Source organism: Lagenorhynchus albirostris, chromosome 2 (genome assembly GCF_949774975.1).
Source record: "Lagenorhynchus albirostris chromosome 2, mLagAlb1.1, whole genome shotgun sequence".
NCBI classification, from domain to species: domain Eukaryota; kingdom Metazoa; phylum Chordata; class Mammalia; order Artiodactyla; family Delphinidae; genus Lagenorhynchus; species Lagenorhynchus albirostris.
This window is the reverse complement of record NC_083096.1, coordinates 44310251-44335340: the sequence shown is the minus strand read 5'-3', so window position 1 is coordinate 44335340 and position 25090 is coordinate 44310251. Positions and strand designations below refer to the sequence as shown.

The window sequence follows — 25090 nt, the reverse complement described above, 5'->3', positions numbered from 1 at the left end:
GATAATTAATGGTGTGTGAAGAGAATCAATAATGCAATAATCTTAATTTAGATATCATTGATAACCTAGTTGTATAGTTAGTATACAGTATTATGTAAATAAAAGGAAAAGCTTTAGCAATTAGAAAAATTTTTGCAAACTATACCCATACATAAATACTAAGTTGTTGTCAGTGTTTAAATAAATTATTATATCCTGCTCCTTCTCATTAAGAGTATTAGTAAGTTGTTTATAGCCAGATTTTTCACTTTAATTTATCACTGTAGCATTCTTCAATTTTTATACCACAGTTTTTATAATTTTCATTTAATTCCAGCCTTATATTGATAACTAAGGACAAAACATTCTATCTCTGAGAAAAACATGTCTTCGCCCATGATTCGGATAGAAAAGTTCCTAACCTGATTTTGTTCCCTTCCTTTTTTCTCATAAGGAGGCAGTGGATATATGAGATCCATTACTGTAGCAGTTTAGCTGGTTGCTTGAAATCTCTACCAGTTTCACTAGCTCTGACTTTAATAGGCTTCCATGTACTTAGTGGAAAAGATTTAAACCATTATATCCAAGATGAAGATGCATTTTAGGGTGATTTTTTTTTTAAAGAATATAATAATCTGGAATGAGTTTTCCAGAAATAGCTCCATATATATCATCTCAGTGCCTCTGATATAATCTTTTCTATAGGGTGACTGCAGATGGCAGCACATTAAACATTTACGAAGCCCTCCCATCTGACATGGGGAAATACACGTGTGTTGCTACTAATCCTGCTGGAGAAGAAGACCGAATTTTTAACTTGAACGTCTATGGTAAATACGAAATTTCACCCTCTTTTGACTATGCTGCCTTAGGAATCGATCAGAAGAAATGAAGGTCCAGCAGTAGGTGTCTGAAGCATTTAGTTCTAAAATGTGATGTCCTTGTTGTTTCCTTTTGGGATACAAGGCAGAAATATAGGTAAATGTAGTTGAAATGATCGGAACTGGTAATACACACCCCGCTCCACCCCACCCCCTTCTCTCTCATTTTCTCTATGATGTAGTTCCACCTGCAATTAGGGGTAATAAAGAAGCAGCAGAGAAACTAATGGCTTTGGTGGATACTTCAATAAATATTGAATGCAGAGCCACAGGGATGCCTCCACCACAGATAAACTGGCTAAAGAATGGACTTCCTCTGCCTCTCTCCTCCCATGTCCGGTTGCTGTCTGGAGGACAAGTTGTCAGGTCAGCTTTTATTGTGTATGATTTGCTAGACAAAGTTACTGTGATTGTAACTTTAACTTCATCTAAATAATGTTTTTAAAATGTCTTTCCCTAAGCTTTTACTTTTGTTTCCCTTTCAGTAATTTTTTAGAAGAGGGGGGATAGCAAATATAAGTTTGGCATGGTTTATTATTCTTATTTAAATGCTCATGTTTTAGTAAGTTTGTATAAAATAGGTCTTTCATAGACATACATGTATCATATATTTTTTCAAGAACTACTATTATAGCTAAAACTATATGGCAAAATGATAGGAAGATGCTTACTACAATCGTGATTTTCATGATTTTCATCATTCTCTATTAATATGTATTTGAAAACTATTCACCTCTCATATTGTGTTATATTTTCAGCGGCTCTGTCGAATAAATGGCATTGGAGGCATCTATATTTTGTGATGGATGGTTATAAGCTTTATAACTAAAATTTCCCAAAATAAATTCCCTTCCTTAATCTTTGTATTATCACAAATGTTTTATTTGTATATGTTGAATGGGATCAAACTACGAAGCATTGGGTCAAACTGTTTTTCAGGATTGTGAGAGCTCAGGTGTCTGATGATGCTGTGTATACTTGTGTGGCCTCCAACAGAGCTGGGGTGGATAATAAACATTACAGTCTTCAAGTCTTTGGTATGTCACCAGAAACAATCCTAGTACTATACTATGTGTCCAATATTAAACAACAGCCTTAATTTAACTATTGACGTATCAGGAAGGAGTGGTAAAAGAGGATCTTAACTAGGGCTTCTAGAATGCCTGCTCTCCCCAGGGGTCCATATATATTGGAACATACTGTCTGTCAAAATACTTTTCTAACCTGGAATTTTGCATTCAGTGAAATCTAAATTTTTTAAAATAGTATTTCAATCCAGACTCAAGACCAATCTTTTCATACAAAGAGAAAGTTAAGACTGTTTTCTAATAATGTTAGTGTCTCACTGAGAGTATTTAAAGTATGAATGGATGTGTGCATATATACTAAATATCTCTGTGTGTATGTTAGGTAGAGATAGAACTCAAAACATTCAATTTCTGAATTATTAAGATTTGCTAGACCAGAGTTCACGATCCCCAAGAATTTCTCAGAACAGTTAAGTAACTATTTACTATAGTCTACAAATGATTTATGTTGGATTATATACAGTTTACTCTGGAACTTATTTTATTTATTCCACATAAAGTAGCTGGAAGTATACTTCTGTAATAATATAAATTATAACAATTTAAAAGGAAAAACCTAAGATGTTGAAAAATGGCCAAATTTTAAAACACATTTAGTTTGTATGTTCTACAAGGAAACAGTATTGAGGTCTTATTGCTAATATTTTGGAAGGTTAAAAACTAGCCTACATAACACATGCTTTTATAGTAAAGTCATAGACTAATTAGATGGTATTTTAAATTCTATATTTTTATAGATCATAGAAACACTATAGAACTAATTGAACCATTTAAATTTTTTAATCTAAATTGCTCTCAAATTATAATAGATACATAATTTTGTTTTGTTTTCTATACAGTACCACCAAAACTGGACAATGGGATGGGAACAGAGGAAATCACAATTGTCAAGGGTAGTTCCACCTCCATGCCATGTTTTACCGATGGAACCCCAACTCCCAGGATGTCCTGGCTTAGAGATGGCCAGCCTCTGGGGCTTGATGCCCATCTGTCAATAAGCTCTCAAGAAATGGTCCTTCAGCTCATCAAAGCAGAAACTGAAGATTCAGGAAGGTACACCTGCATTGCCTCAAATGAAGCAGGAGAAATCAGTAAACACTTTATCCTGAAGGTCCTAGGTAAGTAAAATAATTGGGAAATAAGTGATAATAAAGACAATAAGTAAGTATAATTCTTAGAATCATTGGCTATAGGACAAAATTTGTAAAAACTTCATTGTACTTCATATTTCTGTTCTGTAATTCACCTAGGTTTACTTTTAGTATCTGAAGCATGTTAAGTTATTGTGTTTCTTATCTGTGTAAAAGGATGAACACTCCCACTTGTAAAACATTATTCATTGACAATGCCATACAACCAATTGATAAGTAGCTTTTTAACTTTTTCGAAGAACTGAAATCACTTCTGATGCTAGTAATTTAATGGAAAAGCATGATATTTATACTATTATGTTATTCCAAACAATCTTTAAACGATCCAGTCTGTAGATTATAGTTGTAATGGTCGTTTCAAATAGTCTAGTTCTATTTACTCTTTTGTGCATTAAAATAAGTATTTTAAATAGGTATTCCAGTGTTCTACATGCAAATAAATAGTATAAAGGGAAAACATATCTTTTCCTTGAAGTAAAACAATTTGACTTCGGAAGAGAAATGAAAATGAATGAAATGAATATTTCAATAATCAATAATTTTTTGGAGTTTTTTTTTTCACGATGATTGAGGTAAAACCTCAGGCTCTTTACATTTTTTCTAACAAAATGCACCCCACAAGGAAAAATAAGAATTTTGGCAAGAGTCTAGCCAGATGTTTTCAGGACATCCTATAATCTTTCTGGTAGCACCTATTACAATTTTAATTATTTGTGTAACCTTAAAAGTCTGTTTCATCCTTAGTTAAACTCTGTGATGATCAGTACCCTTTTTACTTATTGCTGTATTCCCAGGGCTTAGCATGGCATTTGACACATAATATTTATCTGTTGGCTTGAACTGAATGGAACTAGGTACTTATCAGGTGGATTGAAGTGAGTTTTAACTGTAGCAGGAGACAGAACAATATCTAAATAAACAAACAGAAATACTGTGGTGTAGATGAGTATTCCATAGAATGAAAGGTAGTAGTGGAGGCAGTACACCAGAATATTTAGAGACAAAAGGCAGGAGAAAGCATGTGTTTGTAAGGAAGGATGGAATAACAAATTCCCATATACCAATTCACAGAATATGAGGAATATCAAGAGATGACATCTTGTACATTAATTATTCACCTATTAATTGTTAATTATTGACTATACATTATGTGCCAGGCATGTTTCTAGTCAACATGTAACAAATAATTATTGGACACCTACTGTGTGACATATGGTATGACAAGTACTTGACTGCATCACTGAATAGGAAGGATGTGGTCTCAGCCCTCAAGTTCCTGCATTGGCGGGGAACATGGATATTGAAAAAGTAATTACTTATGAGTGTGATAAGGATGATATGGCGAAAATTAAATTCTGTAGGAAGGTTCGAAGAAGGTGTCTTCAAGGATACATCTAAGCCTTAAAAAGTAAGACTATAGAGATGAGTGAGGAGATGCCTACATCTTTTACCTAGAAATGATAAACCTTGAGTTGTCTATCTGTGCTTACTGAAGCTGAGTGTAACAGCAAGAGTAGAAGACAAGACTGGAAATATAACTGGACAGAAGCCATACTGTGAAGAGCCTCAGTTAGAGAATTTGGGCCTCATTACGAAGGCAGTAGAAGAAGCTTAAGCAGGAATATGTTACAGTCAGATTTCACTTCCAAAAAATTCCCTCTAATGACAGAGTGAAGAATGAATCGAAGAGTCTGTTATACTCACACAGGCCTAAAAATACAGGGGCCTGGTGTAGTATGTGGCAGTGGAGAAAAAAAGAAGGAAGACTTCTGCAGGAATTCTAGAACCCAGGAGCAGAATCACGGCCCAGTACATTTCTGGATGTAGAACACACAAAAAGAAAAATAACACCAATGTTAGAGTCACATACAGAGAACCACCTTCCCACCTGCAGGGTTTACAAGGATATTCTCTTAAAACAGATTTGAAAACTGGCTTAACAGAAGGATGAGCAGTTTTAGCATTTCAGCATCTGTTGAAACCTAATTCCATTAAAACCTGAAAAACTTCACTCTGATCTATATTACAATAGAAATGTGAATTTAAGTGTCCTAATTTGGTGAAGCACTAATCTCAACTTAATTCTATCCCCCTGCTGGGAGGTGTCACGGTGTATTAGTGGTTCTGAAAGTCCACTATGGGTAAAATACTAAAAACAAGGGAGAAGATCATGCAAAATAAAGCTAGTGGGTACGGGAGTTGACAGGGTTCAGGCTATGAAGGGACTGTTGACCACATTAAGGATTTTGTGCTTTGTCCTAGAACAATGGGAAACCATTAAAAGTTCTAACAAGTGGAATGCCATGAGTAGAGTTGCAGTTTGGAATGACCACTCTGTGATTGCAAAGTGGAGGGCGGCTTGGAGTGGGTTCTGAGAGACAGTGTGTTATTAGGAATTGTGTCTGGCTGTGATTAACAGAGAGTCTAAACATGGTGACTTAAAGAACTTTTGTTTTTCTCACTGAATGAGGTGTCTGGAGGTGGGCAGTAGTTGCATTGGTTCTGCAGTTCAGATCTTAACCGTTCTCCTGGCCTTTGGCCTTTATATCATAGTCAGACCGTGATCATGCACTGGCTGCTCACCCCCAGCATCACTATAGGCAACAATAGAGCAGAAAAAAATGGGAAAGGCAAAGAACTGCCCCTTTCAGTATTTTCTTAGAATCTCCACAAAACTACCTCTACTTATATCTCATTGGTCAGAATCTTCACGTGCCACTCCATCTACCATCTACCATCTACTAAAGAGGCTAGGAAATGTAGTTTTTAGCACATTGACAGCCCTAACAAAATTGAGGTCTGTTAATAAGAAAGAAACAAGTAAATGATATTGGGTAGGCAGCTACAGCCAGGAAGGAGGAGATATTAGTCCAAGTAAACGGTATTATAGCTCAGAATAGTGATTCAAGTGAGAGGAAAAGATGTATTCTAGAACTAGTTGCAGGTAGAAGTATTAAGACTTGGTGGTGGATTTGGCCATATGAGAGTGATGACAAGGAAGAAGATATCGAGGATGACTCCCAGCTTCTGGTTTATGTGACTGAACAGTTGGTGGGTTTCATCACGTAAATGCAGGGAATGCTGGAAAAAGACCAGATTTTGAGGGAAAAGGTAACAGGTTCAGTCTGAATACATGATGAGTTTGAAGTTGTTTTCAAACAACCCACTGAAGATGCTTATGTGATAATTACATATATGGATCTAGAGCCCAGGAGAGAGATCTAGGCTAGAAATATAAGTTTTGGAGTCATCAAAGTATGGACAACTCCTATTCTGCTCAAAGTACAAGACATATGGATAAGATGCAGAGTAAAATGGTTCACAATCACTTAACACGTGTAAGATCTGATGACTGGTATTTGAACCAGTTGGGTACATGTTGTTATTTTAAATCTAGTACTATAAGCTTTTGAGATTAAGGGCGTGCTTAAATAATCTTTGTATCCACAGTGACAGACACATAGTAAATAACCAATAAGCGAGAGGAATAAAGAATTGACTGTAGTCAAATGGAGAATCAGATAAGTGCTTTTCCATCCAGTGTGCTATGGAAATTAAAAGGGATAGAACTTTTATAGTTTGTTGAGAGAATCAAGAAAGGACTTATGGTTTTTACAAATGAACATAATGATACTAAAGTGACCTTGAGAGTACTTGAACATGCTCAGTTAGGGGATGGTGGGACTATTGGAGATATTCCAGTAGAAGGAATAGCATTAGTAAAGTCACAGAGCAAGAAGGGACTGAACTTGTTGAGGGAGAAAAGTAGTCTAGTTTGAAGTCTAGGTTACATAAAGTGTTTTAAAAGTAAATAGTGTTATAAAGAGAGATTGAGGCTATGTTGTGGAAGGCTTGGAAGCCATGATGAGGAGTTTGTATTTAATTCAATGAGCAACATGGAGACACTGACATCTTTTAACCAAGAAATCTTGGATTGATCTAAAATGCACTTAAGAAAATGTATTTTGACAGCAAAACGTAATAAGATGCATGAAAGTGAAAAAGAGTAGTCATGTGGGACCATAGTTAAGAAACTCTGACTTCTTAATTATAATGTATTAAATATATTATCTTTTTCCAGTAAGGAAAACGAGGACCAAAGATACAAATTTTTAGGAGGCAGTTTTTAATAATAACACCAACAGATGTAGTAGACTTAGTAGTAGTTATAACTTTCTTAAAACCTTTAATTATAAAATAAAACAGATTCAGAAACACAAAAGAAATGTAGTTTATAGATTATTTCATTGAATCCTCACAATTGTACTAGTTAAATAATAGTACTATACTTATTTTAGGGATTTGCCCAAATCCACTAACCTAATAATTGTTGGAGCTAAGATCCAAATTCAGGCTATTTGATTCCAGATCCTCTGCTGTGAACCTCTGCTCTAAACTATGTGCCTGACTTTTAAACACACACATGCGCACGCGCGCGCGCGCGCACACACACACACACACACACACACACACACACACAGCTAATCCTTGGAGCTGTCCAACAGCTATTTTTGCTGCCTTGTGAAATAGTAAGCTGGAAACGTTAACAGAAAATTTGAATGATCTATGTAAGGGAAATCTGTTTTAAAGTGATTCCTAAACTTAGGAATAGTTGGACTAAGAAACTTTACTGTTTGCTCCAAGTGTTTAGATTCCGTAACATCCTCTTGAGAAAGGTAATTTAGAAGTATAAATAACAAAAAAGGAAGTTATTTCTGCCCAGACATAACAAATGTGATTTATGCAGAAATGGTGTCCAAATGTAACTCTTTTTTCTTCTGCTTAGTCATTGTTTCCTCTTAAAGTTCTGCACGGAAAAAATGATTGCAAAATTCCATAGCATTTGCCCATTGCTTTTGTAGAACCAATAGATATTTAAAAGGTGCAAAAATACACTACTATATTTAAGTAACTCTCTTTTAAAAATAGTACAAGATTAGTTTAGTTTTTATAGTTTTCAAATCTTTACAGTTAAGTAAGACTGCTCTAATTATCTGAATCCCAATTGCTGAGCTATAATTACCTTAAATAGCTTGCCATTTACTTCATGATCTATTACAGGCATGATCCATCTCTTTTAAAATAGTGCCAGTAGGGACTTCCCTGGTGGCACAGTGGTTAAGAATCTGCCTGCCAGTGCAGGGAACCCGGGTTCGAGCCCTGGTCTGGGAAGATCCCACATGCCATGGAGCAACTAAGCCCATGTACCACAACTACTGAGCCCACAAGCCACAACTACAGAGCCCACGGGCCACAACTACTGAAGCCCTTGCACCTAGAGCCCGTGCTCCGCAACAAGAGAAGCCACTGCAATGATAAGACCGCGCACCGCAACGAAGAGTAGCCTCCGCTCACCACAACTAGAGAAAACCAGCGTGCAGCAACGATGACCCAACACAGCCAAAAATAAATAAGTAAATAAATCTATTAAAAAAAAATAGTGCCAGTGAAAAGATAATGCACAAAGACTTACATAGTGCTGGCATTTAATAAATTGTCCCTCAATAAATTGCAAAAAAATAAAATAGTTCCAGTGACAAATGATAACAACATCTTGGAATTATTTTGGTATCCTTGTTCAAATCAATTTGCATTGTACGAACATATTTGTGTTGAATTTTAAAGTTTTTCTGATCTGCAGTATTTTATCAAACAGCAAGTTTATTTTGTTGTTGTTTTTCATTCCTTTTAAATAGAACCACCTCATATCAATGGATCTGAAGAACCTGTAGAGATGTCAGTAATTGTTAATAATCCACTTGAACTTACCTGCATTGCTTCTGGAATCCCAGCTCCTAAAATTACCTGGATGAAAGACGGACGGCCCCTTCCACAGGTGGATCAGATGCAAACTCTTGGAGGAGGAGAGGTTCTTCGAATATCTAATGCTCAGGTAAGTTCAGAGTTCATACAGTTATTTTCCAGGTTAAACTTCTTACTTGCTAATCTGTGAGAAATGTTGGAGAAGTTGTCTTGGAGTCAGTATATCACAGATCTCTGTGACGTTAGCAAGGGGAGGTTGGTTCTATGACATGCATGATTGGGTAGACACTTACAAAGTAACATGCCTAGAAGGAAGAAGTGAAATTATCATATTAAACACAGAAGCAAGTTACCTTCACATTAATTTTTGCAAGTTTTCACAGTTCTATAAGTGATAACAGATTTCCCGAAGCCCTCAATTTGTGCCATGTAGCCCTTTACAGAAATGGCAAAAAGCAATCCAACATACGTATATGTGAGGCTTCAGAGAGCACTTTTGATCTCTAGAAAGAAATCTCAGACATGAAAATCTGAAGAGACACAATTTTTCAAAAAATGATCAATTCAGTAAAATTGTTCTTTTAGTTTGTGTTTAAGGAAATTAATCTGAAATGTAAATATATTAAAGATAAGTATGTCTGGGATGTCTTACTGTAACAATATACTGTTCTACAAACAAAGGCAAACCTTATATTACAAATATCCATGTGTTCCTTAACGCCCTCATCTGTAAACTGGGGATAAAAACAGTAATAATACTGAACATATATACTTGGGGTTTTAGAGACAGTCTAACTTGATGTGCTTAGACTGGTGCCACGGGCATGAAGTGATGCTAAAACGGAGTTAGAATGATTGCTGTTGTTGCTGATTTTATTGTTATTATAATCATCATTTCTTTAAAAGTAGAATAATACATTATTTAATCATATTTCATGTACATTTTCACTGCGGAAACAAAAGAAAGGGAGCTGGAAAAGAGAGCTAAGGGTTGTAAATCGTGTCAGTCTTATGTTCAGCTATGGGCGCTATCACACCCGTGACCATCATGACAACTCTGTGAGGCAGTGTCTTTATCCCCTTTCCACAAATCCAGAAACAGACACAGAAAGATTAAGTATTCACCTGCCAAATACTTAACCACTGCTCGGTGATGGAGCTGGTCTCAATCCTGGGTGTGGTTCAAAAGCGTAGCCAAAGCACGGGTCCCGCGGAGCGAGGCAGAGCGTGGAGACTGCGAGGCGCCCCGCCCCCCACCGCCACCCGGGAGCGGCGGGGCCCCCGGAAGCGCACCCCTTGGCCAGGGCCGGGAGCCGCCCCAGTCGGTGCCCCAAGCCGAGGGCGGTCTGCCTCCCTCCCAGCGATCAGCCATCCGGAGTGCGACCAGAGGGCATGCCAGATCCACCAGGGCCGCCGCCGCCTGCGCTCGCAGGCCACAGGTGTGGAAGAAAGCATGGCCTCGCTCGGCCCCGAGCGAGGAAATGGCAGCTGCCGAGCCCAGCGGGACCCTCACCCGCATTAATGAGAAGCACGATCTTCAAGTTATCCCGCAAGAGGGCTGTAGTGAACCAATGGTCCAAGACCTGGCCCAGGTTTTGCAGAGACCACAGGGGTCCCGCTGCCTTTTCAGAAACCCATATTTAAGGGAAAATCTCTGAAGGAAATGGAGACGCCGGTGTCAGCACCTGGAATACGAAATGGTTGCCGGGTCATGTTACTTGGGAAAAAGAACAGTCCAGAGGAAGAAGTTGAACTAAAGAAGTTGAAAGATTTGGAGAAGTCTGTGGAGAAGATAGCTGACCAACTGGAAGAGTGGAATAAAGAGCTTTCCGGAATCCAGCAGGGTTTTCTAGCCAAAGATTTGCAAGCTGAAGCTCTCTGCAAACTCGATAGGAGAGTAAAAGCCGCAATCGAGCAGTTTATGAAGATCTTGGAAGAGATCGATACACTAATGCTGCCAGAAAATTGCAAAGACAGTAGAATGAAAAGGAAGGATTTGGTGAAAAGGATTCAGGCGTTCCCAGCCGAGTGTGACACAGTGGGGCAGAGCGTCCCAGGAGACGGAGTGACTGCAGGCCACAGACTTGGCCCCGGCTGACTGAGGTGAGGCGGAGAAGGCTGTGCTGCCCTGAAGAACAGCTCCACCAGCTCTGGTCTCTCTGGAACAGAAGTTCCTTCCGTGCTTTCCCCGGGGCAGCTGGGGACAACTGGCCGATTGCCAGTTTTCCTCCCCTTATTCCCCCCCACACACACACACACACCGCCAATGAACAAGTATTGTCTGTACAGTCTAGCGCTCCTGTCAGTTTCTTGTTTTGTCTGTGTATATCTGTGCTGTCCAGCAGCCCACCTTGTCTGGAGAGGGCCTCCCCTGCCCAAGTCTTCCCAGCTTTTTTGACCTTTGGGCTGGTGAGAGCTCTCATTTGTCCTGGGGTAGTTCCGGCTTTATCAGCTATCCTGGTCTTCAGATATGTGAGGCCGTTTTGCCGTTATGATCCCATAGTCCCATCTGTGTAAACCAGAATCATCAGGAGGCTGTGTCTGGTCAGGGATGTTGGGAATGGCTCAGGACAGGTGTTTGGCACACAGGGACTCCAAGTATCTCTCATTGTGACCTAATTCTGGAACAGCTGGCTGGGTTGTGGGTTCATAGACCCTGACTTCACCCCCCAGTGACCCTGACCAGCCACAGGCCGTGAGGTCTCAGGGGCCCATTCCTGCAGTGGGACCTGTGGTTGATACATGGACTTCCTTGTCCCCAAGCAAATCTCTAGGAGGTTAGAACCCAGAGTTGACTAAGTCTCTGCTCGAAACCGGATCAGAACCATGGCTTAGGAGGGGCAGAGAGGGGAGACAGAATGAATAAAGCAGGCAGGTAGTGAGGGCCACCATAAACTTCTCAGGAGTTCCTTCAAAGGCATTTCTGTCAACCGTACCCTTCTGAGATCTACATTTCCTTCGAGTTCCTTCGAGGCTGTTTTCCTCTGTTTCGTGGCCTTTTTCCCCTTCATCGTTATTTAAAAAATAAAACAGTTTATATATACGTCAGCAAGCAGAAGAGTGTTCAGGCTTTTTTTTTCCTTTTGGTAGATGAAGTAAGGGAAGCAAAAGCCTTCTGAGGTTCTAGTCTAGTTATATTATAAAGTTGAGCGTGGCCCTGCGTGCCGGAACTCTTAAACGGGTCAGCGGCCGTCACCCCATTTTTTCACACAGTGCCCAGGAGACAGGCTCCCAACAGGCCACTCTGAGGCCAACCTTATTTGGCAGAGAGGGAGTCTGTGAAGTCCCAGGCATTTAGGGCTGCGTGGGTGGGAGTAGGACAAGGTGGTGGCTAGGGGTGGACCAGTGGACGAGGCTCGGGGCCCGGCCCGCCCACCCCCAGCTTTAATCAGAGCAGTCCAGTATTTCTCTGTGTCTAGTAGTAGCTGTGTGGCCTTGGGCCCCAGCACGTTCCGTGTGCCAGATACCGTTCTGAGTCCTTGAGGTGTATTGGTCATTTACTCCTCACACCATCAGGACATAGGCAGATACTATCCCTGTTTTAGAGATGAGCTTAGGTAGTTTGCTCAAGATCGCAGAGTAAGTAACAAAGTCAGGACACAAACTGGGCAGCTTGATTCCGAGCCCATGTTCTTAATCTCCACCGGTTTGCCTCCCGACTGACAAGGTGTTGCTCACACCCTCTCATTTTCTGTTTTCCTTCTATTTATCTCCCATGTTGGCCTCTGCACTTCCCCTCTGGCCCTCTCCAGTTCATTCTCCACAGAGTGGCTGAGTGATCATGAAGTACACATCTTATCATGTCAGTTCCCTGCTTAAAAACCTCAATAGCCCCCATTTCTCTTGGGATAAAGGCCAAGGTCCTTACCCTGCTCCCTCCTCATCTCGGGCCACTCTCCTGTTTGCTCTCTGCTGTCAGCCACTCTGGTCTAGTTCAGGCCCTCAGGTGCTCTGTGCCCTCTCCCGCCCTGGGGTCTTCGCACACGCGGTTCCTCTGCTTGGAAGGGTTCCACGCCGTCCTTCCCCTACCCCTACCCCTACCCCTACCCCTGTCCTAGGCGACTCCTGTTCATGCTTCAGAACGTAAATGTCTCTTCCATGGAGAAACCTCACCTACTACTGTCTGAGAACATCAAGCCCTCGGGTGATATCCTGTCACAACTTGTCATGACTTTTTACAATAAACAGCATTTGTCATGATCTATGATGATTTATTTGTGGGATTTTTTGAAATATTTGCCTTTAGGCTAGACTGTGAGTTCCTTGGGTTAAGGAGCTTCTTCATCTTGTTAACAGTATATTTCAAGCACCTTGTCTGGTTTATATTAGGTGCTCAATAAATATTTGCAGAATGGAAAAAAAAAAAAAGCATAGCCAGTGGAACTCAGCCCAGTTCTTGTTTCTAACATCAAGAAGAACACACCTTCCATTCCCCTCTTCCCTCTGTCAAGCACTTCAATAACCCAGAGAAAACTCAGGTCCAACTGTCAAACCACATACTGAATCAAAACCCTTGAATGTTATAATTTCAACAGACCAAAAAGGAAGCAAAAGAATTTTGTAACATAGGGAGTAGCATGGAGACAGGGAAGTGTGTGCACTAGAACCATAAGTATAAAGGAATCATGGTAAATAAAGCTTTAGAGGGAAATTAAGGCCACATTACACTAGGTCTTAAATGTAAGAATGAAAAGTTATGTTATAACAAAACAAGACAAAGGTTCCATAGAGTGTTAAATGGTGACCCACACATTCTAGCTTTTGTGGAGAATACAAATCTAATACATAAGACGTTTCTCAGCCTTCAAGGAATTTCCAATTTTCTAAGAAAAATAAAACTACATAGGACCAAATTAGGAAAACAATAAGAAAAACATTATAGAATTGAAAAATTAAATATTATCAAGTCTCAAGACTGCTCTTGGTTCCTCTGGTCCTCTGTGTTTTCACATTTGGTACATCTCTCTGTTAAAGCACTTATTACTAAATTATATCTTAGTTACCTGTGTCTTTTTGTGTATGTATCTATAGCATGTAGTTATGCCTACTACCTAAAGGATGCTTTGCAAATTCCAAACTGTGTGGTAAAGACAAGAGTTTGCTAACACATTTTCCATCAAACCCTCATTCTGTAATTTATTCCAAAGGGAGAAAAATTCTGTGATTAAGTAGATCTGAAAAACTCTATATACTGTTACCTTCCTCTCCTTTGTGAGCCATAATGCATGTCAACAACTCTGCAAACTCTTACTCCAAAGAAACCTAACTATAATTTTTTAAACACCCTATTAACAGAACACTCTTTAGGAAATGTAGCTACTAATAGTAACTGTCAAGATTCAGAAGGGTATAAGTTGTCAGGAAATGTTTCTTGGAGAAGGCAAGATCTCAAAACAGTCATGAATGATAGTGCAAGTTTGGCTAAGTCACGACAAGTGGAGAGGGCAATATGATTTGGGAATAAACTGAATTGGTGGAGTAAGAGTTGACTTTTAGAGGTTAGAAAGATATGATGAGAAATTTAGAAATTATTCTCTAGACAGTAGTGCATCACTTCCAATTCTTAATTGAAGGACGATGAGACAGTCATTCTTCTAAAGTCATATTTAATTTTCCAAACATACTAGCCTTAAATTTTTTCAGTGGACCTTTTGCAGCCTACCAAAACGTTTTTCCATAAACTATAAAGTCAGTTTTGAATGTAAGAAGTTTAAAATTCCCAGTGTTCTAGGAGTATTCAAGTAATAAAATAAATGAAAACAGGATTTTCTACTTTTCAAAAATATATTTTTCACAGTAGTAAGATCATCTGTTTTTCAGTGTATCCTTTACACATACATAAGACATCCTCTACACAATGTCAAATATGAATGAAGACTAACACTTCCAGTGGAAACTATGTATGGAGATTTTTAAAGAAATGTTTCTGGGTTTTGTCAGAAAATAGTAGATTTTGCTGTCAGCCTGACCTATTTACAGCCAAATTACATAATATAGCTATTTTGTTTCACCATGTATATCAAAGGTGGACTAAAAATGTGGTATTAATGTGCTTTATTAAAATAACCTGATATTTTATTTACTTTTTTGGTTGGTTAATGTATTTTATTTTCTTCAGGAAGACTCCAGTAGAATTTTCAGTCTGCAATTTAAATTTATAAATACTTATTTCTTCAATAAATACTGTAGTATCTAGTCTGTCATGTATGGTGGTAGGTCTTATATGTATCTGCCCTTTCTGAGATCATTAAATATACCTAATATGCAAAAATTCTGAGATCAAATACCAAAACCCTGTTAAATCTATGTCAAATACATAGATTTACATGTAACAGATGTCAAGCCATGCTCAGTATCAGTATCAAATGTAACTGATACACTTAACTGATTAAATGTGTAAGTTACATTTAATCACAAATGTTAAAACCATTTACTAAATTTTATTACTGTACTCTTAATGATATCTTGCTTTGTGTGAGACTTCTATATTCATCCTAATAGATATTTATTCTCATCACCAAAACCAGCATGTTAACATTGTGTCATTCACTTATTCGAATTTTATAGGTGGAAGATACAGGAAGATATACGTGTCTGGCATCCAGTCCTGCAGGAGATGATGATAAAGAATATTTAGTGAGAGTGCATGGTAAAGTTGGCAAAATGTCCTGCAGTCCATCATACATTAATACCTAATTAAAAGGCATAATTTATGGAACATAGAGCAACTGTCTAACATATCATAAAACTATGTTTATATATTAGGAAAAATGTATTTTGCAAATCTGATTTTTATATTTGATCACAGTAGTCCATTAAACTATTGTTGGGAATAGTTTAATGGATTTTTTGAGTTATTTGTTTTGTTCCTGCACAAATAATTCATATTCATTGGTTTTAAATCACAGAGTATAAATTATATAAATCAATCATAATCTCATCACACAAAGATAAGACCTTTTTACATATAAATATTGTCACAGAAATGTGATCATACAGCATGTAGTATTTAACTTTTTTATCTTATTTAGTGGTATGGTGAACATGTTTTCATGTCAAAAAATGTATTTTTATAACATTACTTTCTAGTGATTCCATGATGTCCCATTTTATGAATATGCCATTATTTATTTAATACATTCCTTATTTTTGGATATTTAAGCTGTTTTGTATTTTTACCAATATAAGCCACACTGTTATAGACATCTTTGTACATGTGTGTTGGCCTCTTCCTTTAATTATTTTGTTTTGATAAATTTCTGTAGGTATATTTACTTGATTATATGCAAGTACACACACACATGCATGTACACACACACACACACACCATTTAAGGCCAAATTACCTTTTAGAAAAGTTGGGCAAATTAGACTGTGGCCGATACTATTTTGACATAGAAATGGGAATTACTCTTCATGGAGAGGTGATTGAAAATTTGTATAAATTATACTCCATTTAAAGTTATTATAAAATATTGACTGTATTCCCTTTACAATATATCCTTGTAGCTTATTTATTTTATACATAGTAGTTTGTACCTCTTAATTCCTTAACCCTATTTTGCCCCTCCCCCCTTTCTGCATATTAAGAAAAATGTACATATTTCTGTATATTATAATGGGCAGACCCTAATTTAGAAGTTTTAAAATATGATGTTCAGAGAAAATTATTACCAAGTGTAGAGCTAGACAAGGAATCCCTTCTTTGTACTTAGACTCTGATTATATTACTTATCCTGTCATTTACGTGGCCATTGGAAGAATTCCATTACTTGATGTATGTGAAAGTACTGAGAAAGGTAAAAAATTTTTCACTATTTGTAATCATTGTACTATAAATTGAATGAGTAATGTTTTAAGTTTATGCTTTTTATTTCATACAGCAGAAGCAACATTCGTTGAACACCTCAGATAATCCAGATCATTTTATATCCTGTTTATTAAAAGCCTTTGGTGTATTTGTTCTCATGCCCAGTCCCCCCTAATATTGCTGGAACTGATGAGCCCCAGGATTTCACTGTGTTACGGAACAGACAAGTGACATTGGAATGCAAATCGGATGCAGTGCCCCCACCTGTAATCACCTGGCTTAAAAATGGAGAACGGTTACAGGTAAATCTTGCTAAATTCCACAGATTCATTGTGAGACCAAAAAATCAGCAAGAGAGTCCTTGCTAGGGAGATAAAACCAAACAGTGTCAGACTACTAGTTATTCAACATTACAGGGGTGGGCACAGGGTCCTTTAATCAGCCTTTTTCTCAGCCTTCTTGGAGTAGTTAGTAGCTAGTTATGAGGCAAAAGACAGGTATTTTGATTTATATACTCTGTAAATTGTCCCAAGTATATATCTCCTGGAGCCCGTGGATTAAAGTTGAATTAAAACACTCAGCTATGTCTTTTTTTTTAATTGGAGTATAGTTGCTTTACAATGTTGTGTTAGTTTCTGCTGTACAGTGAAGTGAATCAGCCATATATATACATATATCCCCTCCTTCTTGGACCTCCCTCCCCCCAACATCCCACCCATCTAGGTCATCACAGAGCACTGAGCTGAGCTCCCTGTGCTATACAGCAGGTTCCCACTAGCTATCTGTTTTACACATGGTAGTGTATTTATGTCAAACCTAATCTCCCAGTTTATCCCACCCTCCCCTTCCCCCACTGTGTCCACATGTCCGTTCTCTACATCTGCCTTTCTATTCCTGCTCTGCAAATAGGTTCATCTGTACCATTTGTCTTTACTTGAGAGGGAAGAAACCATCAGAGTCTCAAAAGACCTGACCTGTCCTGCCAACTCCCTAGGGCAAACCTATTACTGAATTTCCCTAGTCCAAACTTGGTCCTCAGGAGTGACCCCAAGGATCTGTGCAACACCAGAAATATGGACTGGAATCTTTGAAAACACAGTTACTGGCTCTTTAAAGGTTCCCATGCTCAGGTGATATCTGTCTGCTGCCCTATAGTGTCACAGCCCAGGATCCTAAGTAGGCTTTTAGGGTTGGCTCAAAGCCGTGACTTTGAATGCTCTGATTGTCCTTATCCTAGTACTTACTTATTCTTTCGTTTCTCCTTTGTTCTTCCTCATCCTGTTAGTATAACCTATTGTGGTACACTGTGCCTAAATAAAAGGAAATTGTGTCCCTAAATACATAAGGCAGAAAGACTTTCACCATCATCAAATCACACAAATGCCAAACACAGAGAGACTGGGTGCTGAGGGTTGCTTCCTTGTTAAATCATCATGCATATCACTTAACAGTCCTGTGCCTCAGTTTCTCTATTTATTGTGTGCCTATTATAACGCTAGGCACTATGATTGCCCCTGAGAATAATCTTGATCCTCAAGGAGCTCACAGACTATCTGAAAATATGCAGAAGGATATCAAAGATTGTAGAAAATTGATACTGCTGATATTCAATAAATAATATCTTAGAGGGATATACAGCATTTTATGGAAACACAGGGGAGAAGCAAGTAATCCAGACTGAAGGGTAAGGAATAGCCCAGGGGAGCCTCTTGGAAAGGGTGAGTTCAGTTTAAATGTTGGGTAGATGTTGGGTGAGAAAGAAGAAGGGGATTCCAAACATAAGTGATAGCATGTACAAAGACATTACAGGAGAAGGAATGCTGCTGTCCCAGGAACTGCAGGTAGCTTGGTATGGTTGAAGTAGACCTTGATTAAAATCCTTTGATGATTCTCCATAGATTTTAGGATTCGGGTTAAACTGCCCAGCTTAGCTCACAAAGCCCTTCATGCTCTGACTTTTCCTCCATAGTCTTATCTCCCATGTGTGCATTTCACTCTAGACCATTAGGTGTTCAGATAGGGACTGAGTGAATGTTGATGATACAGACATTCAGGCTAATCTCATATATGACCAAGTGATGTCAGTACTGGGACAGACTGATTTCAACAGTTATGGGGAAAAAAATGAGTCCAGTTTTAGATATTTTGAGTTTGAATTACCTATATATTATCTAAGTGGAGCTTCTAAGAAGCACTAAGACATATGGGTCCATATTTCATCAAAAACATCTTTGATTTGGTGGTCCTCAATGGTGTAACCTGTTGCTGAAGCCATCAGTTTGTATGAGGTCAGCCAGAAAGCACACAGTGTGAGAAGACCTGAAAATGAGAATAAAGCCTAAGGCAACATTGACAATTAAAAGGTGAGCAAAGGAAGAAGAGAAGAATGGGACTGAGAATGAGGACTCAGAGAAATAAGATTAAATATAGGAGACATTGGTGTACTGAAAGCCAAGGAAGAGAGTGGGAGTGGTTAACAGAGTCCATGTTAAGATACAAATTAAGTTGTATTCACTGGCTTTGGCAATACATAGACTTGATTAAAGATCTGAACAACGGTTCTTCAATACAGTGATCAAAGTAGAAGACAGGTTACAGCTGTCTGGGGGAGTTAAAGAAGAGGAAGTGGAAATGATTGTGGACTGTTACTTAAATACAAAAGAGACTTGTATATGCTTATTTACTGAAAGAGATGGAAGATACAGGACTAAGTGTGTCGAGTGGGGAAGGGTTGGGACCCTGGTGACAGGTGAAGACATTAGCCTTGGACAGAAGCGTTGACCTTTTTCCACAGAGATGGAAAAATAGGAAGGAAGGTTGCATTCATATGCAAGAGATGAGAGGGAGAAATTGCAGGCACGTGGCTTTGATTTTCTCAATGAAGTAGGAATTAAGGTCATCAGCTGAGAATGATGTTCTATCTGAGGAAAGAAATCAAATTTGGAAGAATCACTGGCAGTAAATGAGAAGAGAACCAGAGAAAATTGTAGTGAGACTGAATAAGTTGGCAGAACTTACTGATGTTCATGGAAGAAAGACATGAGAATCAACTCAGAATTTTTTTATTAGCCTAAACTCCTGCTATACCCATATCAAAATTAAAATGTTGCGTAGAACTTACCATGTATGTTTAAGAAATCACTTATTCTCATCAGAAGTAATAAAAGTTTACCATTAATAGCCCCTGTAGCAAGGAAAGGCCTAGAGAAAATGTGTGGACTTTCAAGATAAATTGACCTGAACTGTCTATGTTAGTGTGAACAACTTTTTTCATTAGAAATATATGTTTATCTGGGACAGAACCCATATGGTAGAAAAATCTTATTTGGACTCTTCCTGAAGTAGTTCCACTTAGGCACAATCAGAAAATACCAGTCTTTGATGTTACCTGGCATTTTTTAAAGTCTATGAACAATCCCCAATTGGACATTATAGCAGAGATTAGATTTCATTATATTTCAGTATTTCATTTCAATATAGGTCTCTGCATTTTCATAATTCTTGGTCCCATGCCTGGACGCAAAATAAGTGCTTAATAAATATTTGTAGACTAAAATCATTTATTTACTTATGTTAAATATGTTGAAGGATAATTATTTCCTATAAGTTAACCAAAGTTAATTTATTAGTCAGGAAACTTTCAGCTTTAAGTGACAATTCAAACTCAAAATAATTTAAATGGAAAAAAAAGATATTTATTAGCTATAGTAATTGGTGAACTTAAGCTTTAGGCATTACTAGATCCAGACGCTCTAACCATGTAGTCAAGCATCTCTGTCCTTTCTCTGAATCCCAACTCTGCTTATGTCTTAGATTCAGAGCAAGCTGTCCCCACATGGTGGTAAGACTGCCACCAAGCTATGTCATCCTCACTACCAGTGATTCCAGTAAAAATATGCCTTATTCCAACACTTCCAGCAGTATCTTTCTGGGGAGCTCAAATGGGCCCAACTTGAGACACCTTTTCATCCTTGAGAGGTTCATTGTGGCCGTCATTGTGAAGAACTGGAGACACTGATTGTGCTCTTGCTTTAACTACACTCATAGAAATATTTCCCAAGAGTTTTTGATACCAGGATAGCAGTGGGGGGAGCAGAAAAAGATACTGGGAGACAGGTGCACTACAGTTCACTATAGTTATTTTTGATGATTAATATTTTATTTTATTTGTCTGACATTTTAATGGTAAATTTTACTTACTGAATCCAGGCAACACCTCGAGTAAGAATCCTATCTGGAGGGAGATACTTGCAAATTAATAATGCAGATCTAGGTGATACAGCCAATTATACCTGTGTTGCCAGCAACATTGCAGGAAAGACTACAAGAGAATTTATTCTCACTGTAAATGGTAAGAAAAATTAATCACTATTTCACAATTTAAAAATTTAGATAAGGGCATTTAAAGAGATGATAACATTTTTATTTTTTATGAGCATACTAAACAAATTCTTGTGCTTATCTTATTTCTTTTCATGAAGACAACACATGATATTTGTACTATCACTATATTCAAACTAACTCAATTTCAAAAGAAAAAGATACATTTCTCTTAGAGGACAATATATGTCCAATTGTTATCAGTATATCCTGATGTTTTGCGTCATTCAGATCAGAGCCATTGGAGAAGTTAATACACTAAATCTCTGGATGACAAGTAGCCAATTATTTAGTCACCTTTGTTGATGTTGGTGTTTGATTATATATGTGCTAGACAGAGACTGCCATGGGACTGTAATTTTCTCAAATATAAAATCTAAACACTAAAATCTGCCAAATTTCAAGAATATGATACAGACTTTTTCAAAAGCGTCCCTTTGGATTTTTAATATACGAAACTTTACAAGTTGAGTGACCCAGGCAGCTAATATCTCTAACACTAAAATTAAAATTCAAGTTTTCTATTCCCATATGAACTCAATGATTAATAAAATACACACTCTGAGACTTGCATAATTAATCACAGATGTGCTTTGTTATAACACCCCACTTTCTATCCTTTATTTAAAGTGAAGTTGTTCCAGTATTAACATTCTCTGACCATTATTTGGCCAAAGAGAGATAAGAAATATCATCTTTAATTTGTATCATACCAGAGATGACTTTTATTCTATTCAAGCCTCTTTCATTAGAAAGCCAGATTTCATACACCATATCAGGGATTTAAAGCTTCCCCACCCATTTACTCTTCATTTTTAAGTAAATTTTTAAATAAATCTTACCTTGAATAAGACTTTAGGAATTAAACCCCAATTCTATTTATACTAACCTGAATTAGCTGTAGGCAAAGCCATACATTTAACTCAAATCTCACTTTGTATTACCTCTTAAGAGTCTTATTAGTTCAGGCTATGTTATTGATATAAAGGAAGTTTTCCACATGCATCTCTTGTGCAGTTCCTCCAAGCATAAAGAGTGGCCCCCAGAGTCTTGTCATTCACTTAAATAAGTCAACTGTATTGGAATGCTTTGCGGAAGGTGTGCCAACCCCAAGGATAACATGGAGAAAGGATGGAGCTGTTCTATCTGAGAATCATGCAAGGTAACAATTCTGGAAAAGGATAAAAAATACTGTAAGAACTGAAATATAAGTTTTAAAATCTTTGATCCGATGCATTATTTGGGTCTTTTCATTCTAAAGTGAGTCTCTTCATCTTAAATGAGGATCAGAATATAGTATTTTAAAAGCATAATTCTTAAGGCTTATGTTCAAAATGTAATGATTATAATCTATCCAAGATCACAAGCCCATCTGCTATGCACCTTTGCAGAATATCCTTTTTTTTCCACCAAGGGTATTATAAATTTCTGAAGTAGGAAAAGGACTAAAAATGGATTTAACTGGGTATTTTATAATGTTCTCAGTCAAAATGTGCATAATCAGAAAGGCTGATCTGGAGGAACTCACTTGTGATCTTTCTTATAGATACTCCGTCTTGGAAAATGGATTCCTTCACATCCAGTCAGCACATGTTACTGATAGTGGGAGATATTTGTGTATGGCTACCAATGCTGCTGGAACAGATCGCAGGCGAATAGATTTACAAGTCCATGGTAAATGTACTTTTATGAACAACATCCAATCTTTGGGTCAGATATTCTTTGGTAGCCTAAACCAGTGAGGTCATAACATAAAGACCTTCATATCTAGTGCTATTTAAATGTATTACACTATATTATAAGCATCATCACAACACTGTGTAAATTCACAGAACCTTATTGTGTTCATGACTATAAATCAAGCTAGCAATGATTAATTTCAGTTTGGCAGAGATACTTCGAATGGCATACTATTTACTGAACCTGTTTCTTACTTGGTGACTTCGTTTTAGTTCCTCCATCTATTGCTCTGGGTCCTACCAACATAACTGTAACAGTAAATGTTCAAACCACTCTGGCTTGTGAGGCTACTGGGATACCAAAACCATCAATCAACTGGAGAAAAAATGGGCATCTTCTTAATGTGGATCAAAATCAGAATTCATACCGGTAAGGAATAATTTAACTGGAAAATCCCACCTATTATTTAGAAACATAATTTTTAAAAGAATTAACATTTAAACTCTATCAATGGGGACAGCAAATATATAAAGTATGAAGAATTAGCTAGTATGTAGAGAGCATATTACTTTTTCTTAATGTAGAATTAGTTTTTCAACCTAAAATCTTATTTCTGAATTATAGGTGCAACTTCTGTATTCATAAGTCCTGTAGATAACTGTCTGAGCTCTAAAAAATTAGATTTCCATTCTGCTTTTTTTTTTTAGTATCTTTTGGAATTTTATAAAGACAAAAACATCATTTGGTATAAAAGAAAAACTATTCTGTAGAAATAATACAAGTTTTAGTTGCAGAATAAAAATCAAATTTTATACCTTGAAATACAGCATAGGTATTTGGCAGCATGTGGAGGGAGGAAGAACAGCATTTTCTCCCAGTTTTTTGTATTCTTCCAGCTTGACTACCATTGCTCTTAATATGATATCATACTTTTTAAAGACTAACCTTTAAAAAAGAAACTAGGAATTTCTGATACTTTAGATAAGCATCCTTTCTTGTATCTCAAGTTAATAGATATCTTGCAAAAGGTTTGCCATAGTACTGAAAGCAAATGTTCTCATAGACCTACCTTAACAAAAATCAGTTCTGATATATCAGGAAATATGAAACTAGGAGTGTTTCACTTGAAACTCTGTTGCTTCTCCCTCTTTCTCACCCTCTTAATCTTTTGGCATTGGGCGTTTAGTGACTTGAAAGCATATACTATGGGGAAAATGTACAATGCCCTTGAATAAAAAAGCAGGTCAGTTATGTTTCCATTGAATCAAATCATTTCCATTCATCATTGCACAGTTTGAAGTAAGAATACAGATATTCTTATTTAGATTATTTTAATTTTTTTAGTGTGTTCAACCACTAGAAATTTTAAAGATTTATTGATTTTTCATTTTGATACATATTTTCTTTAATTTTTATTTTATATTGGAGCATAGTTGATTAACAATGTTATGTTAGTTTCAGCTCTACAGCAAAGTGATTCATTAGGTTACTTTAAATAATGTATGTGTATTTACTCAACCTTCTGAACATTTGAAGTGATTCAGGTCACTTTAGTTTTGAGTTGATTCAAAGTTAAGGAAAAGACTCTTTGATTTATGTACTATGCATCTCCAAGGTATCCACCACATGTAAGGAGACGTGTGAAGTAGGGAAAGGTGCAAGACAGACAGACTTGTAGTTACCCATCTGTCAGTAGAAATAATCAAATACCAATCTGCAAAGTTATTGTGAAATTTAGAGATGATTAATGTGAAGCATTTGAGATGGTGCTGGGAATGTGTTCAATGGCCAATAAACAATGGCTATCATCAGTGTGCTCATTTCACTGTATTTCACCTGGGAGAACATGGTTGATTATGCCATAAGCATTCAGAAAATTCAAGATTCCCTCTTAACACAATCATTCCACACCACTGCTTCCTGCAGATGTCAAGGTTGAGGTCCTATTAACCCACTGCCATATAAACTTAAAGTCTGATGCATAAAATGATGCTCATTTTAACATGAGGAAAGAGTTCCATTTCCCTCAATTCACAAGATAGTACCACGTTGAACCAACTAGAAACATTTATGAAAATTGATATATAGCACCTCATTACTTTGAAATCTCTCTTCTAGGCTCCTTTCTTCAGGTTCACTAGTAATTATTTCCCCTTCTGTGGATGACACTGCAACCTATGAGTGCACTGTGACAAGTGATGCCGGAGAGGATAAGAGAACTGTGGATCTCACTGTCCAAGGTAGAACTGGCTTAGTATGTGGACTGAAAGTTATTATAATGATATCATTCCATCATTCCTCTACTTCACAAGAGAGCTTCCTTTTCCACTGACCAAGCATTCACTTTCAGTGTAGAAAG

General features: G+C 37.4%; 1 protein-coding gene and 1 pseudogene across 1 annotated transcript in view; both read left to right on the top strand.

Moving 5' to 3' along the window:
- The window catches only part of HMCN1 (hemicentin 1), a 526172-nt gene that overhangs the window by 385171 nt on the left and 115911 nt on the right, over window positions 1-25090 (top strand). Inside the window, exons 65-76 of the mRNA XM_060131555.1 lie at window positions 685-809; window positions 1043-1226; window positions 1800-1897; window positions 2788-3066; window positions 8796-8992; window positions 15430-15511; window positions 16837-16973; window positions 20881-21022; window positions 22069-22213; window positions 22598-22725; window positions 23004-23160; window positions 24850-24971. Coding sequence (XP_059987538.1) covers window positions 685-809; window positions 1043-1226; window positions 1800-1897; window positions 2788-3066; window positions 8796-8992; window positions 15430-15511; window positions 16837-16973; window positions 20881-21022; window positions 22069-22213; window positions 22598-22725; window positions 23004-23160; window positions 24850-24971 — 1796 coding nt within the window. The remainder of the gene's footprint in view (window positions 1-684; window positions 810-1042; window positions 1227-1799; window positions 1898-2787; window positions 3067-8795; window positions 8993-15429; window positions 15512-16836; window positions 16974-20880; window positions 21023-22068; window positions 22214-22597; window positions 22726-23003; window positions 23161-24849; window positions 24972-25090) is intronic.
- Window positions 10033-10964, top strand: LOC132515784 (BAG family molecular chaperone regulator 1-like; annotated as a pseudogene).